The sequence below is a fragment of the Lasioglossum baleicum genome, chromosome 4 (genome assembly GCF_051020765.1).
Source record: "Lasioglossum baleicum chromosome 4, iyLasBale1, whole genome shotgun sequence".
Classification (NCBI taxonomy): domain Eukaryota; kingdom Metazoa; phylum Arthropoda; class Insecta; order Hymenoptera; family Halictidae; genus Lasioglossum; species Lasioglossum baleicum.
The window spans coordinates 16,731,052-16,749,425 of record NC_134932.1 but is presented as its reverse complement, the minus strand read 5'-3'; the positions used below and the strand labels follow the sequence as shown (position 1 = coordinate 16,749,425).

At 36.3% G+C, this 18,374-nt stretch overlaps 1 protein-coding gene and 1 non-coding gene across 3 annotated transcripts in view; one reads left to right on the top strand and one right to left on the bottom strand.

Annotated features, from left to right (window-relative positions):
- Tok (tolloid-like protein 1 tolkin) overlaps positions 1–18,374 on the top strand; it is a 97,375-nt gene that overhangs the window by 49,202 nt on the left and 29,799 nt on the right. Inside the window, exons 1-4 of one of the 2 annotated variants that reach the window (XM_076421866.1) lie at positions 3,801–9,115; positions 10,663–10,815; positions 10,948–11,152; positions 12,471–12,731. In XM_076421866.1, coding sequence (XP_076277981.1) covers positions 11,040–11,152; positions 12,471–12,731 — 374 coding nt within the window. In that variant the 5' untranslated portion in view covers positions 3,801–9,115; positions 10,663–10,815; positions 10,948–11,039. Of the gene's footprint in view, positions 1–3,800; positions 9,116–10,662; positions 10,816–10,947; positions 11,153–12,470; positions 12,732–18,374 lie in introns of those variants that run through there. The other variant, XM_076421865.1, reaches the window with a different exon arrangement.
- On the bottom strand, positions 3,111–3,231 carry LOC143208497 (U5 spliceosomal RNA). Its single transcript, XR_013008922.1, has one exon. It is a non-coding gene; the product is annotated as a U5 spliceosomal RNA (small nuclear RNA).

The following is an 18,374-nucleotide window of genomic DNA, read 5'->3' as shown; positions in this document are numbered from 1 at the left end:
CTTCGAATGATCTTAGGACTCACTGTATTCTTAAATTTTGTTAATGTTTCCACTATCTCAGATTTTATCTAATTACCACCATAAATGCATAAATTCCGCAATTTAGTAATGGGATATAAGACACTATCCGTTGTAATGTCAAATGTAGAACTTATTGCAACATGTGGGCACAAGTGGATTCAGAGATTTATGAAATTAAAAGGGAATATATGCATATATATAATACCTCAAAGCAGTGAGGTCAAATTATGAAATTTTAATCATGTTGTAGTTTAACCGTGGAATCTCTAAACAAACGATACTAAATTATGTAAATGACAATTCTCTAGTTACCACGGATTACATTATTCAATGCTTAACACATTTCATGCAATACTGAGTATTATAGGTACCCATCAGAGTGGCTAGGAGAATAAATATACAAGGACTCTGAAACTAATTAGTGTAAAGTGCAAGCCCAATTTTCTCATAACAAGTTATTGGAACCATAGCAGTTCAGTTTTCTTTTTCTTTTTATGTTTATCTGTATGCTATATCTGTTAATATAAATAAAATCTAGTAAATGTATATTTATATGCACTGATAAAATTTCTTACACCTACGTTTTAAAAGACTTAACTATCTCAATTTTCCATACATAGAATAATAAATGTATAAATAACAAACCATACTACGCATACTTATAAGTAAATTAACCGCGTTGTTAACTTTTGCATGGTATGGGCGCATTATTTGCAACGACTAGAACAGCAAAGCCAACTACAATAGCTATTATATTTACTACTACAATACCATCGAAATAAATGGCAGCAGAGTAACACGAAATTGTTAAAACTTGTAACAGAGTGACGTATTACCCACATTGTTAAAACTTGTAGCAAATTGTTCTGTACTCCACAGCAGAGGTTGGCAAACCACGGCCCACGGACGAAACCGACCCACGAGGTTAATATTCTTCTTTACATGGAAAAATTAAAATAATCAAATAATCATTAAAAATAAATGAAATTACGTAAAATGAAACAATATCAGTTCCTAATCAAATAATTTTGAACCTGTCTTTTTTTGTTGATCTATGAGTAGAATTACCCATGTTAACATTTTCAAGTTTGCTACCCGGCCCGCCGAGCCCAAAAATTTGATGATCTGGCCCTTTCCGAAAAAAGTTTGTCAACCTTTGCTCTACAGAGTCGATGTAGACCGTTGGAATTTAACACAGATCTAATAAAGACTATTCGCAACTTAATGATCCAATGTAGTAGATGATATGAAACATAGTACATACAGACTCGAAGCAACCACTCAAACTCTACGAATCTGATTCAAACCATTAACACATCTAATGCAAAACCACTTTCAGCAGACCCGATACAAACCACTTCGAATGCAATAGACCCTTCTATAGGCTATTCCCAACTTAACAAATCCAATATAGATCTGGCAAAGGACCCTCCGTGCACGCCATACAATCGCTATGGGCCATTCCTAATTCAACAGACTCGATACAGATCACCTCGTACTCAAAGAACGTAGATATCATTCAAACTCAATACATGTGATACTGATCACCCCAACAGGATCACCCTATAATAGTTTGACGATTTAGCTAATAGTTAGTTAATAGTTCTGATTTTAAGAACACATTTCGAAAACTTTTGTAAATGCTTGCTTACTTGAATTCGAAAATTTAGTAACGTTAGAAGTACAGGTCGGTATAGTATAAATCAATCAGTATAAATCAAGTAATGGTAAATTCATAGTGAAGGCTGTGTATGGCATCAAAATATACCACACGGTACCCTCCTGTGGAGAGGAATAATGATTAATTGTTGTCATCAGATTATTACTTGTTCCATAGCCTGAAACAGGATCTAATATTCTAAAGTCTAAAGGCGTTTCTCTCAAAATAGCTTCCTCCAACCTGGGAAACTTGATATTTCAAAAACTAATCAGTAGACTGCGGATTTGTTAGCATTATGACTTATAAAAATGTTGAAAAAATGGTAGAATATAAAATTCCACAGAGTTTAATACGATTTTTACTTATTTCTGATTTAAAAAGGCTACTACCACTGAAAATAAGATTTCATTTGTCCCCACTTTCTCTTGAAATTTGCCTGCAAAAATTAAAAATTGCAGAAACATCCGCAGTCTACTAATCAGTATTCAATACATCAACATGGTTGATATACGGTTCTGTATCGCTATGATTTAAGGATTTACGAGTCCTCACTCTTCTAATACATTTCGCTAGGACAGTCATATTTCGTGAGAGGAGTACGTGCAATATTTTCGTTCCAATAATTTCCCGTAAACATATTCGAGGCAATACTACCGGTATAATTGGAGCTAATGTTAACCACTATATTGTTCAGGGACGGTTATATAGGAGTTTTCAATATCTTGGAGGTATTAGGTGTCAATATTGTTGAGGCACTCTATCAATAGTACCAAGTACCAAACAATTGACGATAATTGGATATGCTGCACCGAGCGCCGAGTACATACAACAGAGCACGCATGAGGATCGTTTGCACGAAAAACAAAATATGGACACCAGAGATGACAGACTCATTGATCTACCATACAGGGCAGAAATAGCTTAACAAGCTAATCAATTTTGTATTTATTTATAACTTATTTAATCCTTCGCTAACATTCTATCGCTATTAATCGCTAAGACTTTACAGACATTATTCTTGTGAAGCCTTTTAACCTTGTGTTTATATCAAATAAGTGAAATAAGAAAAACTATCATAGACAGACATAATCAAGGTCATAAGGACTCATAATCTACATAAAACTAATCCATATTACAGGCGCTCCTTTTAAACGAAAGTTCTGTTTTCAATAAAACTACAAACAACACCTTAATTTCCTCATAAAACATTCAACGACTTTCCCCATTTCGTTATTTTTTTAGGATACACCACCTCTCTTTATTGTCTTGCTGCAAGATTGCATTATGGGATTTCTATAAGTCTTATGTATATGTATTGAATCCCATATTCTTCTGGTTGGAATTAATCTTTTTGAAATCATCAAGAGTAGAAAAATTCGAACCATTCGAAAAGTGAAGCCTGGAAAAGTTTTGTTTTCATTCAATAATGACCCAACTTGCGTCGGGTACTACGAAAAATAGTCAAATAGACTCATCAATTGCTCCCCTCCACGGAAATCTTTAGTAAAAGGCGAAAGATTTATGCGTGATTTGAAGGGAAACCAGAGTGACGAGCTAGTCACCGCACTGACTAGATATAACCCTCGACTATATTTTCACCAGCGAGAAAAATCCGCCATCTACCGGTGAGAAAATTTTAAGTTTTCTCATTTCAATTAGAAAATGGTCACGAATATGTTGGTAAAAGTATCAGGAATTAACCATTAAAAACAACACGGACCTGTTATTGGATTAATAATGTTCCCACTTTCACCGATCACGGAAAAGATCATCGAATATTGTCTACGACAGTCTACGTCTACACTCTACTCCAATATTCAAACACCAGAAAATGTTTACTTTGTCGCATTATTATTTCGTTCATATCGAAAAACGACAACATGGTCAGGTATAATTTTTGAGGTACTGTGTCTACTTAACAATAATATATATTTTACACAATTCAAAATATTTTTTATACATATAATATTTTCCAATTCAAGTAATGTCTGATTTATCTTGCTTTAGTATCCACTTTTAAAAATTACTGAACTTTTTATTGTTTAACCTCCTCGACTAGTAGCTTCTAATTTATCTAAATATTCAGTGGTAATATTATTCCATTTTTATTTTAATGCATTCGCTTTTATTAATATGAAAAATCATAAATTGGTGTCTATTGAAGCTATAATATAATAGTATTACTTTTCAATGTCATTATGTATTTATTAACAAACGAAAATATAATTATTCTGTGAACACTTGACAGAAGTTTGAAAATTTCGTTGAACAATTGCTCCACACTACGAGACTAGTTGATCCGTTCAGTTGCTTAAAAATATGTATATTTCGCCGTGCACGAGAAAACATTTGCGCCGGCATCGCATCAATCAGATAACAACAGCTACTAAGCTCGCAGCACTGAACACTCCCGTTTTGTCCGACCAGCGTATTTTGCCGAAATCTCCCCTATGTATACAGGTATGTGTATAGTGAAGTCTCCGTTATAAAAGTTGCCGGGCGCGATCGTTACCCTAGCTCACCGAATTTGTGAATGGGAACGAAGGCACTTAATACAGAGTTACAACGGCGTCGTTGACACGAATCGCCGTCAAGTGTCATTGAACACTCGCGACGCAAAGCTCCGTTAATACCGGGAAGCGTTCGACGCCAAGGCAAAGGAATTCGCGAAGAACTCCACCCCGGAATTTCTAAATATGCAAGTGATTTCGCGGAACAACTCGCGAACGGTGTTGAAGTCGCAGCGACGACATTTCCAAGCAGTTAAACCACTTTGCCTGCTTCCTCGAAGGACAGCCTGCCTATCGAAGCTCCAATAATAAAAGCGTCGCAGTCTAATACATGCGAATCATATGATTTTTCATTACGCAGTTAGCAAAGTCAAAATATTCTCCGATTTTCTTCCGCGATTTTCTGAAACCCTGTTTCCACAATAATAGGAACCAATCGAGGAAACATTCTTGATGATAGGAGACTTATAGGATGACTTGCTTTAATGGGGGGCATTTCTGTTTTACCTGTTTGGAATGCTTTTGTTCAGATTTAATCATTATGTTATGTCGGAAATATAATGATCTTTCTTTCCACTTTCTTTGTGCATATTGTTTTATACATAATTGACTGTACCAAAAATGTTTACTCATAAATTAACGAACGAGGAATGAGATTGTACTTCAAAAAATGATAAATACCAATTTTCAAAGATTTTCCGACTTTTGCAGTATTCGTGTTACCTGCGCGTTTTTAATTATTAATGACCATATGTAAGCGGATTTCGTCGAATATTGAAATGAAGGATGATATCAATATTTCATATGCAAACGAATATTTAAAATAGTGAGTTATTTTTTAATGTATTGACACAACGTTAAATGAAGTTACTAATGATATTACTAATGTAATCAGAACTGGGTATATTTACAACAAAAGGTGATGTAGTAATAGAAGTACTTTTATTTAAATAAAATAGTATTTCAAGATTAATTTCATTTCTCAGATTTTAAAATATTTGTTTGCTACATACAAATTGAAATTATTAATTAAAATGGTATTTTTGTACAATGAAGAATACATGAGAAATTATTATTTTAACTTTCAATAATACGTTGCGCTCGTTAACTCGCTTTGCGATGTTTAAACAGAAAATAATGTACAGAAGATAATATTTCGAACAATACGGGTTATGTTCGAAATTAAAAGTTTGATCCAATACATTCAGTTAGTGATATTATCTTGAAGTCTGCATGTGGAATTGCATCGAAGGAAAAAAGATTAGAAATATGTACGCATAATGTGCAACGACGTCAAATGACTTTGAACTTTTACAATGATCCTTCATTCTGAAAACATTGATAAACGAACACCGATAAGGATTTCGTCAACGGTACAAAGCGAAACGATCTGAAATTAGAGTCAAAGGCCGTAGGAACGAACAAAAACAGTGTGGCGAGTGCTGTAACCGTGTGCACCAAGCAATCTGACTGAGTTACATGCGTGTAGGAAACTCTATTTTACGACAAAACGTTTTAGTCAGTTTACAACCGTTTCACTTTGCTGACATGAAATAATTAATGCTGCATGTAGCACAATATGTTATTAGCACTCGAAGAATTTTATGCGTTTATGCCATGTTCGAACGTGCAAAGGTCGATGCAATCCATCCTTTGATAAGTATCAACATGATATTGATGTTATTTTTAATATAATAAATCGTTTTACCGAATGAATCAATATAATATTCCTTTGAAAGTTATAAACAGGTATTAACTCCCTAAACATATTAATAATAATCAAAATTCCATGTACAGAGATAACATTTCATATGCGAAGATATTTCTAGATAAATGTTTATACGCAGTTATTTATAAGTATGACATTTGTTATTTTGTACATTTAAAAATTGTCTCCCTAATTATAATAATTGTTTAGTGCAGAGTTGCCAGATGAAGAGAATTGACTCGAATTGAGGGGAAAAGTTACGTGTATAGTGGTATAGAACCTAATCAAACTCATTTGTCATTCAAGATTTTTTCAGTGCAATGACATTGATTTATCTGAAACGTTGACAAAATCTCTCCTGACGTATATCTTTACTCTGTTCAATCTGCTATTTTATCAGCATTAATCTTGATTAGACCACTATCTTCTTCGTACTTTGTCGTCCAAGTTGAAATCTTCAGTATCGAACCTTTAGTCCCCACTCTTCCCAAAACAACAAAATAAGACCAATCTCCGTGTGACCGAATATCGGTCAAAATTCGTATTCCGCTCAATGAAAGAGAAAACGGGTTTCCGTTTATGCGTGTTTGCATAAAAGAATCGTGCAATATTTATCCACGAAAACTGGGGGATCAGTCGTATTTCGTGAAGCATTGCCCACGGAATCGAGAGTGTTCCGACGTGTTTGTTGGCTGTACTCGCGCGAAAGCGAAGTTATCGCGCGAAAAAAGGGGATATTGCCTTCCTCGAGACGGATTCGTTCGATTCAAATGAATCAACGCGCGAACGAAAGAGAAACATCGACGAACGCTCGCCGCCTCTTTCGACGAGCTAATTATCTCCCTGTCGGTGGCCGAGCACCTAACCCTGCCACTAAGAAATCGAACGGGTGGTCGACACAGAATTGGATAATCGGTTTTTCTCCTCGCTCTTACTTCGTCTCCGTGGTTCTCCTCTAACTAGGTCCGATCTTTGTCCCGTGTAACGAGATCTTTTCTCTTTTACGCGCTCGGAAAAACGGGTCAAAGCGGCAGCTTGCCATTGCTCGTGTCCTTAATCCGATTATCAGACTTTTGAGGAAGTCCTGTCACTGTTTTATCCTCCAACCCTCCCCGGCCCTCCTTTCTCCTTATTTCCTCTCTGTCATTCTCTGGAGTTTTCTTTTCCGTGATTCAACGGTCTTCTCTCGCTTTTCTCGTCACGTCTTGCCTCGACTCCGACAGACGATAACAACGGAGCTGTTTACATCGGCCACAACAACTGCAGCCGAACAAACTCTCTTCTCCACCGATAACGCGATCCGTGATTTATGGCCGCCGATAGGCGACGCAGCGGCCCGTAATACGTTGCACCGGCCAGCCAATGTCTCGGAAACGCGCTTATTCGGTTGTTGGTGTATCAATTAGAAGACATCCGGACACGCTCGACGAAAGTCCGAATGCACGCGAGCCGGCAAATGGGAATCCGCGAGTCACGTGTCCGTCGGCTGTTGACGCTCAATCTTCGTCAGTGACCGCGTGAGATTCGTCCGCGAGGGCACGTGACACTCGTCAGCATTTATACTATAATGGTTTCGTTGTATTCAACGCGTTTCTGAAGCTGAACCCCGTGTATTCGTCAGAGTCAATACGATTTTCATTTCTGCTGGATTGCAGGTCAATATCGTTGTCTTCTTTTGTGCCAATGTTACTCTATTCAGAGGGAACGATTAATATTTCGCCTAGGAACTTGTTTGTATCTCCTGCAGGTGTTATTTAATTTTTTCATAGCACAGGTAAACGTGTTGTCAATACACACTGGGTTTACGGAGCTCTGAAAGTGACTATTTTGCATTACATTATAAACATAACAAGATGGATTTACCCAAATTTTTAAGCTTTTCTTAAATTATATATACCCACCCCACAGAAATAGATTGGTTAAATTCCTCACATGCATCTTTACAATCTCAATAATCATAAATGAAAAATATTAGTTCACTTTGACGAGTCCCTAGTGTGACCACGCGGACATGGATGTATTAGTATACACTATACACTGACATTTTTGTTACTACACCAATTACATTATTTTATGCAACTTGAAGAGTTGATGGGTTGATGTCGTCAATATAATGACATTGGTCCTCAAACAGTTACGACGATTGTTAATTATCCAATAGGAATGACATCAGTCATTTTCAAACAAACAAGGAGGGCTGTTCATCAATTACCACTATAACAGTCAATACAGTAACACTTTCACTACCACGTCGGTCACACGTGGATGATATAATTTTTTTGCCAAACTTGAAAATCACTTTTTAGTACAATCTACTATATGTATAAGTAAACTAATATATTTGTCAGGATATAAAGCGTAAGATGCATAAAAATCGTAGTCTGGTAATATGCAATATATGTACTTTCCCTTGCCTGCTCAATATAAATAATCAATTAGTGCTTTGTAACTTCAAGATTTATAGACTTCTAATCTCATTCCATGTTTACCGATGCAGATGCTCGGCGACTTCGGCATAAATGACAGTGTCAAATTGATTTCGAAATCTTAGGCTAACCGAGGAAAGGATCATGACTCAAGCGGAGATGTTTTGGAGTTGCCACTGCTTATTATAATGACTAATGTTTAGGGATATGCGATATATCGTGAGACAAACGATCTGAGTCAGGGTGAACGTAGGGTTATCCGACGATAGGTTAAATAGATAGGTCACAAATGCTGTGCGAATTCACATATTTATAGTACGATTCATTTGAGAATATAGAAAGATAAAGAAGCTACGAGGAAAATGGATGAATAGGGAAGAAAGGGGAGAAAGCAGTTGGTCAAAGAAAAAATTATTCGGTTGATTGATGAAAACGTGTTGCAAATAAAAAAAAGTTTTGTTTATATGGCTTTGTTTTGATACATGTAAAGTAATTATAAATGCAAGTTTTTACCCAAGAGATTTATATGCACGCATACATTCATTGATTACATCCGCACGTTTTTAGTATTTGTAAACATGCTTCTTATCATTCCTACTTACTATCAGTTTGCAGTACATTGTTCTCATTTAGTTTATATTTAATTAAAATGCTTTCTCGTAGGCGAGAATAAAAAATGTCCTTCCCGAGACTTATTTCATTAATTTAGGAATTGTTGGAAACGTTGGCAATATTTTCTGCTGGCGGTTGAACTCGCACCAACCTTGATCATTAACGAATACATATGTATGTAAGTATGTATGAACCTATATTTTCAGTGGAGTGGTTTCTTGATTATAAGCAGCTTAGGATTTTTAACACGTTGAATGCCGGTTGATTTTCCTGAATACGATTTGGACGCGACACACTAACTTTTCAGTAACTGCGCGAAGCAAATATTTAAATTTATTATTTAGTGTTATTCAAACATGCTGATTCATTTCATTTTATGCGTAACTAAGTATTGCACTTTCCTTGTGCCATTAGTAATATTGAAAAATTACCAAATTTGTCGTTTAATTGTTTAATTGTTCAATAAACCGTTGTAACAGAAATAGTAATCATGCGGATTTTATGCATTTATGACAAAAATAAGTAAGTGTTTAAAATTGAGATTCAGAAGAATTCAGATTTGACAATATATTACAATTATTAATGCGAGAAATAATTTTCTGCTTAACTATTGTATTTTGCAATTGATACATAACATCTTCATTTTTATTCCTTATAACATTATTGGCAAAGTGAGTACCGATCACTGATATATGTATGTGACATATATTAATATATGCAGAATCAAACTTAAGTAAACGGGCTCATAAGTTCTTTATTAAAAAATTATTAAAAAATACGAAGTAACAATCAACTCGATACAGAGCAGAAACAAATTAGCTATACTTATTTAATCTATGTTTTGATAAGTGTGTTTATTAACTTCGTTAATTAGCAAGTTTAGCAAATGTATTGAGCAAGAATTAACATGCGCCAGAAATCAATATACGAAATTTGTATCCAATATAATTATTGAAATGAAAAAACCGATAAGAAATTAATAATATAAAATTGAATAATTTGTACACTTCAATATTGTATTTATGAAAATGAACAGTATTTAAGAATTGAGCTAAAATAATTATCATTTTTATACACATGTATACATGTCCAGAGCATAATTTTATAATAAGTTTAGGACTAAAAAATATATAGGGTGTCCCAAAAATGTTGTACTACCTTGAAAAAATATTCCTTTGCAAAAATATTCTGCGCGGCTTTATTAAGGAGTTATTAACGAAAATCACCGACCAATCAGAGCGCGGCTACAGCGGACGAATTCCAGTTCGGCCAATGCCAACGCCCAACAGGATCTGTCGTCGAGACAGATTTCGTCCACTGTGTCCGTGCTCTAATTGGTCGTGTTTTTCGTTAATAACTCCTGAACAAAGCCACGGAGAACAATTTTGTAAAGGAAAAAGTTAATCCAAATGACTTCAGGGATCACCACTTTTTCAAGGAAGTACTGTGCGCAGCACAAGAGAAAACTAGCGAGAAGGGAACAGGGAAAGAAGCCTGACTATTCAGATTGCCTTTGCGTTACTCTTGCCCCGTTCCTCTTCCGGTAGTTTTCTCTCGTACTCTGGACAGTACTTCTTCTAGACACCTAATCAATTCGTGTTAAATCAAAATCGTGTAAAGTTAAATAAGCACATGTAGGGATTTAAGAAACTTAATAAATAAAAATACAGAATTCGGTATATAATATTTCCTAGATAATCGAATGCCGGTATTGTTTGGTTCCAGGTGGTTTCTTGGGCGACATTGCACTGCCAAACATTCAATACGAGACGGAGTGGCGGCAGCAGAAGCTGAACAAGAGTTATCTGGAGGAGCTGGAGAAGTATCGGGAAGAAGTCCTAAAAGAGGGTCTCCAGGTCGAGGAAGAGGGTCTCACAGGTAAACAGAAAAAGAGAAAAATAGGAAAGGAGAAGAGAAACGAAAGTTTTCCCCGCGGTACTCTACAGGACCGCGCGTTCCTTGAGTGGGGTTAGTTTTCGACGTTTGTGTCAGCCGCAGGTGTGCTTTCAGAGATCCTTCAGTTTAAAAATGAGCACGACGCTAACGAGACGCATCAGGAGAACGAGGAGATCGCTGTCTCTCAAGAAAAATCCGAACCAATTATGGTGGACCGGAATCAATACAGCATGGACGGCGAAGTCGCCGGTGGTTTCAGTTTTAACGCGAGGAACGACGACGCCGGTCCGGGGATCAGAGATGACGGTGTTGAATTCAGGTAGTGCAAAACTCTCCAAACTTTTATATGCAGAAATTATGCACACATCCACGAGTCCAACCGGGAGAGATAGATAGACGTACACCGTGAACAGGTGTACAGTGGATCCAAAAAGTGTTTGAAATTAATAATAATTGATTAATTCTAAATTTCCGAGTCTCTCAAGAAATAGTAAATATTTGTACGAGAGTCAGGCCTGAGCAACTTGCGGCTCGCGTCCTCCCCACTAAACTGAGATTAGGAGGGGACATGGTAGGGGCAATACGAAATAGTGGATGGTGGGGGAACGAGTACACTGATAGTGGGAGTCGTAAAGCGACAGCTTCTACCCGGGCCTGCTCTTATCAGATCATAAAAATATCCTCTAAAAATAGTCCTGTGTTAGAGTTTTAATTATGCTCGAGTGTATGTTGGATATTAAACGTTGGCGACTTTCAAAATTTATTTTTCCGATAAAATGATTGATGACTGCAATGTCTAAAGTAAATACTCAAGAGTGTTTATTCTGAAAAGTACACTATATGTAATTCATTATATCATGTTTAAGAAAAAATTATCTGAAGCTAAAGTGGGACCATACATTAAATTACGAATCAGTTTAACTGTGGCTACGGCATTGTTTTATAAAAGCTATTGTAATATCGTCACGTGTATATTTAAACGAGTACTGCAAACAATGATAAATTTCTGTTAAAAACAGCTCGTCCGAGCGATACATATGAAACACTAATTAAAGCATTTAAGGTGACTTTCGTATCTCCACGCAGCATAAATTAATAATGAACGATAATTTAAACTGCATTGCATTTTGTTTATTATATTTCACCTCAGTGTGAGTAAAATCAAAGTATGTTTCACAACAGACGCTTGTAATATTTCATAAATTATTTTCACTGCACTGGACTATTGTCCAGTGTATCATCTTTTCTTTTTTAGGTGCACATTTTTAAACTTTTATAGAAGATTCTCAGTTAACTGTAATTTAATTTTCTTCTATTTAATTGCATATAAGGGTGATTCACTTAACCGTCACTGTAACAGATCATATCCTCTTTTTTGGTCAAACTTAAAAAACATGCGATACTCGTTACATTCTGTAGAACGTAGAACAGGCCTGGTAAGTGGGAGAACCGGTACACTGGTAGTGGGAGTCATGAAGTGATAGCGGCGATGAAGTTGCCCGGGCCTGCTGTAGAACGACAGTAGCGTTTCGTCCAATTGGAAGTGAAACGACAATAAGAAACTGACATTGTACTGATAAGTTTTCTGCCAGCGACAACTTTGTTATATTTATCCACACATTCGCTTGATCTTTTAGGTTGGAGTCGACGACCCCATCGACGAAAAAGAGGCACTCCGCTCGGAAGCAGGGATATCAAGCCCCGCTCGCGATACCGAATATAAACGCTACAAAGCCAATGAACACCTTTCTGAAATCGTCCCGCGAATCTATCGTTTCCCCCAGCACCACCGAAGGTACCAACCAGATGGAGAACATCGAGGAAGTGTTCACCATCGGGATAGAAACCAGCACGCAAAATACATCAAAGCGGCGTCATCGGCGTCATCATCGCAGAAGGTATTTGAACATACATCTACAAATATTCACATTTGAAGGCTTACATTCAGTGTCGATATTTTAATTGCCATACTTTCGTAAAAACAAATAATACGAGTCCAAATTTATTGTCGTACGATCATTTTTGACGAAATTGACACCATTTTTCGAGAAGAGGATATTTTGTGTTGAAACAATTCTTGAAGCAGGGTCGTCAGATTAGGATTTGTCTCCCCATTCTATCTACTTAGCCTCTGGCAGAGAGAGAGAGAGAGAGAGAGAGAGAGAAGAGTGACTTTTTCCCCTCAATTCGAATCAATTCTCCCGATCGGGCGACCCTGCTTGGAACTACTGTACATCTAGTAATAATTATACATATAGGATTATACACGGTATATCGAATTCCCTATCAACTTTTATGGTTCTCACTTATTTTTGTTTTACACTGTAACAGGTTGACTGCCATGTCACCCATATCTAGGTGACTATAAGGTGATACAGGTGACACAAACATATTCTTTTAGAAAATTGGATTGCGTTCCCGAGGGAGCTTGCTAGATTATGACAAAATTTACCATTGCTTTCGAATAACTTTGTAAGAAGTGAATCGTCAAGTTTGAAATCTATTAAATATTAATGTGTTAAATACTTGTGTCCACTATATCAAATTCTGAAGTTAACTGCAGGTTCGTGACAATCTTTGGAAAAACCTGACTTGAACATTTACGAGGTGAAAAAGGGCTACTAAAAAGAAACGATTTTTCTAATAGAGTGGTGATTAAGTGTATATGTATACCGAGAGTATAGTATACTCGCCTTTTTCTCTTTTTAACTCTCGCCATCCAACCAATCGCCAACAATTTTCCGTTGGTGGGGCTACTATGCCAATAACAATGGTCGTCATCGTAAAGCTGGAAAATGGGGACCGATACTGCCGGCCGGGCATTTTCAGCCCTTGAACTGCCAATAACCTGTCAACATCGGCCATCGTGTCTCTGACCAGGTCGAGAGTGTGTTTGTGTATAGATTATGTGCGTCTCTGCTAGAAACATTGGGGGAAAGGAAGTGAGGCGGGGTTGGACAGAGGATGAAGCTCGAAAAGAAGGGCGAACACGGGTATTGGAAAACTGTATTCGAGAAAATCCAGTTTTTATCGGTACTTCGACAAAACTACTTTTTTATACTAACGCTACTGAACCGGATACAATGAACAATTTGAAATATGGGATGATGTATGATGAAATTGTATAAGTATTTCAGATGAGTAACAAAAAAGATGCACACAACCTTAATAATAGTGGAAGAAATTAATATTGGGACACCCCTTATACAATATAATAACTTTTTAAAATAAGACTAAAATGCTTGAGTTCTTTTAAAGAGCTAGAAGGATTAATTTACTATATGATGCATTCAAGATTTCTTTAAAAAATTGCAATTTGTTCGAAGCATAAAATTATGAAATCGTTATACATTGTGAAATGTACATTATAACCTACCAAATTTGTTGTTATAATTATTACGATTATTATGATAAAACATTTGATTCGGCTGATTTAGATATGTATATTGTCTTTTATAAAATTGGAAAATTATCGTAGCTTTCTTAAAAATACTAAACTGTTGAAACTCGTTGCTTTCTGTCGCATAATATTTTCTACAAAAAAATTGCATAGTCCCAAAATGACATACCAAGCAAATCGTTTTTATATCACTTTCTGATGCACTGCTAGAAAGGAATTTAGTAGACCATTTCAATTTATTTCATAATACAGATACGAAATAGCTTTCCTTTGATGTATCATGCTTTCTTATTTGCCTATTATATGACAAATACCTGCGTATATATACGTTTCAATATTAAAAAATATATAAGAGATCGTTGAAAGTTTCACTTCTCTTTTAAGGATATTTTAGTAACATCCAAGTCGTTTCATAAAACAAATACTAATTATTTATTTTCATTCTGTAATTTCTTTTATATGTTATACGAATTTAAGATTTTATGTGTTCACTATGAAGATATAAAATGTATATTTCCTTCTTTCATAATTTTCTGCAATACTTTAGTACTTCAATAGGTTCTCCCTGTTAGGTTGTAGCACGCTTACGAAAGCGCTCGTTTCTGTCGTGTATCCGACACCATGAAACACGATCGTACTGTGATTCTCCGATGAAGCTCTGGAGAATTCTAAAGAGAATCAACCTGGTCCCGATACCTTTGACGTGGTTAAACCTTGAATCTGAAGGAATTTCTGCTCGTGTCTCGCCTCGAGCCAGGTCACCCCAAAAAGAAAAAGCAGCAACTGTATTACTCCTATACTTCGTAATTTATTTTATGCGGTCTAAGTTACATCCATATAATTCTGTAGCAAACGTGAAGTGTGCAGCGAATGCTTTTTTTTACACGTTGTATATATTTTATTTCATGGAATCACTACGTTATGTACAGGGTGATTGTATTCAAATATCTTGTAGTATATTGTAGTGTAGTCCAGTATATGTATTCCAGTATGTTCTAGTATATTCCAGTATAATCTAGTATAATCCAGTGTATTCTATTGTATTTTAGTGTATTCAAGTATATAGTCTCATATACATTTTCAGAATATGTATACTGGACACAAATCTACAAAACGTATTTTTTAAATTTTCAAGGTCCACATAAAGACATTTTTTCTGCATTTCTGAACAATTGCAATTTCTCAAAATTTCATTTTCACGTCATGTAATAAACTAATTGTTCTAACTTCTAGTCCAGTATTTAAAAAGTTATCGTTCTTTTAGAAGTGTCCGAAAAAGACAACACAGGATTAATGCAAATGAAGGCATAAGGAATTGACAATCTGGGAAAATAAATTTTCGACGTGCGTCATTCCAGCGCAAGGGGTTATTAAAACAGCTATTCGCGTGTCAAATTCTGAATGTTAACCTACCCTGTAAATGTTAGTCTCGAAGCAATGTCAGCAAAATAATGTCATCCGATTTTATTAATTAGATAGGTATGTACAACTTATTGTTGCCTTGGAGGACTTTGACTGTATCAAATTACTGCAAAATTGTTAAACGCGGATGGTCCAGTGAGGGCACAAGAAGAAGAGGAATACATTAATTACTTAGCGATAACAAGCTCTCGCAGTGAACTTTTTCCGAGTCCCTCGAAAATCTCGCAACTTGTACATTTAAGTCGGCTTTAAGCAACGGACGGAAATGTCGACCGAGTCACATTAATTCCGGCAAGACGGGGGTGGGGGGTAGAAAAAGTGAAGGGGAGTAAAGGTCCCATCTAATCGGGGCTTAAACGTTTTTCATTGAAGGATCCCTGAAAACGATCGTGCCACGGGGTAACTTCACCCTATCGATCCCCCGTCCCCGCAGCCATTCTCTGTTTTTTCCCTTTCTCGTTTCAACTTTCTTGGAAATGAAGAGGCAAAAAGGTGAACAAGCAAAGTGGACGGGGGAGGGGAGAAGGGGAGTGCCGTGGTAAAAAGCGAGAAAAGGTTGCATGGAACGGAAAAGGGGTAAGGAGGATGAGTGATTTATCGAGATCGAGCGGTGAAAATTTCGTATTCAGCGAATACGCGGTTCAATCGGTGGATCAGTTGCCGTAACTCATCATTTTTCACTGTTCTCCGTGACTTTCGTTCTTGCGTCCCCCACCCCCCGCACCTTCCCTGTCCTGTCTTCTCTGCGGACCACTGTTTTGCTCGTGAGCTATCAGGGACGCCGGGTTATCGCGGCCGTTGTCTGTCACCTGGACAACCGAATGGACGTGTGAAAGGAGAGGAATTTAAGGCGCGATTCAATGAACCTCGATTAAAACGAAACCTCACGCACGGGTGCCGCGGAAAGCTCTATTAACTGCGGACAGCTTCGCATTTAATATGCTAGCGATCAAAGAAATCTGCTGCTTGAGACATACGGTGGTGGATCCAATCAATATATCAAGACTACATTTTTCAGTTCCCGTCAGATTGTCAATATTTAAACTGTGATAATTTCGCAAAAAAAAACTGAAAACATTTCTAACTCTCGCACATGCTACCTACTGAAAAGTCTGCAAAAATATTGCATAATTTTTTCTGTGATTAACACAGAGGTGGTCAGTAATAGATTATTTTGTGTTCGCATTCGTAATATATTACAAAAAGTAATCATAATCATTAACACTAAACCTACCGAGCCTTAAAAGTCACTGGTACACATGTTCCCTTATAAAAACAACAAGATTGATTTTATTTAGACTTTGTGCAGCTCCTATTGTAATATGTGCTCCACTAAAGATATCTATGCAATCATTTCTTATGAAATCATTTTTATTATATGAATAATCGTAAAATAAAAAATCTGGAACCGGTCATTTTGACCGGTGATGTGGTAGGTTTAGTGTTAATCAATTAATCGTTACTAGAATAAATCAGTAAGCATGATTACATTTAGTAGTCTGTGATCGTGGAATGAAGAACCGGTGCTCCCTCATCTGGCGATACCGGTAACGACCGTGTTAAGCGACATTCTCATTAAACATATATTTTCAATTATATTTTTCTCCACCGGAAAGAATTATTCTTTCTTTCCACGTGTTCCTTTGTAATTGTGATAATACGGCATTCGTTAAAATTTTACCATTGGCGTAATTCTTTTAAAGAGATTCTCTCATATTATATGTAACCCTCTAAGTGTAGACGATTATAAAATGTATTTTGCAATAAGCCATTCAACTGAATTTTGCCACGGTCACATATTTTCTACTTTAAAAACGTATCTTTCGAAATATAAAAAGAATTATATCAATCAGCCTAATAGTTCGCCCTTCAATCACTCACAAATATTGATTAGCTTTTAGTGCCAAAAAACGTATACGTATGAGCCCTAAGAGGATGAAAGTACTCTATGGAAATTGGCACTCCTACAGCTATCTGGGAAACTATTAAAAATAAAACATTCAATGGCAAAATTACAAGATTAGGAAAAGATTAGAAGATTAAGAAAAATTTAGAAAGACGGCTACCCTCATAATGAAATATTAACCCGTGTATAAAATGTATAAATACCTCTCGTAAAACATACCAATTAATGAACAAACGTCCAAACACATAATAATTTAATCAATTAGTAAACACACGTTTATTCCGTGTAACACGAAGAAAAAAATAAACACGTCGAAGCAATGCCATTGTTCCCGTATAATGATTACGATTGAAACGGTTACAAACGCTTTCCGGGGTACAAACAAATAATACGTATGCGCCTCCAGCTTTTGCGCATTACATCGAGATCCAAAGGATTTTATCGGTTTACAAAAGTTTGAAGCAACTCTTCATTAATTGCATAATTAACTGGGGCCGGCGGCGCACGAACGAATAACTAATTAATTTCGAAATGATTACAACGAGAGGTCCGATTGCGGCGGATTATGTTTCACCGTCGATGCACCGACGCGACGCGACGTCTGCAACAGTGTATCCACGATGCGTTTTCCTATCGTGGAAGTTCTATCAAGGGTAGCAACAACCTTCTTCTCCATAACCGAAAAATTTTACCTTATTTGACACGACCGGTTTTATAAAAAACGAAATAAAAAGTTAAATATACCTAAACCGAACCTTTTCTTTATTTTTTTATTACTTCTTTAATTGGACCCGTAATGAAAATTTAAATTAT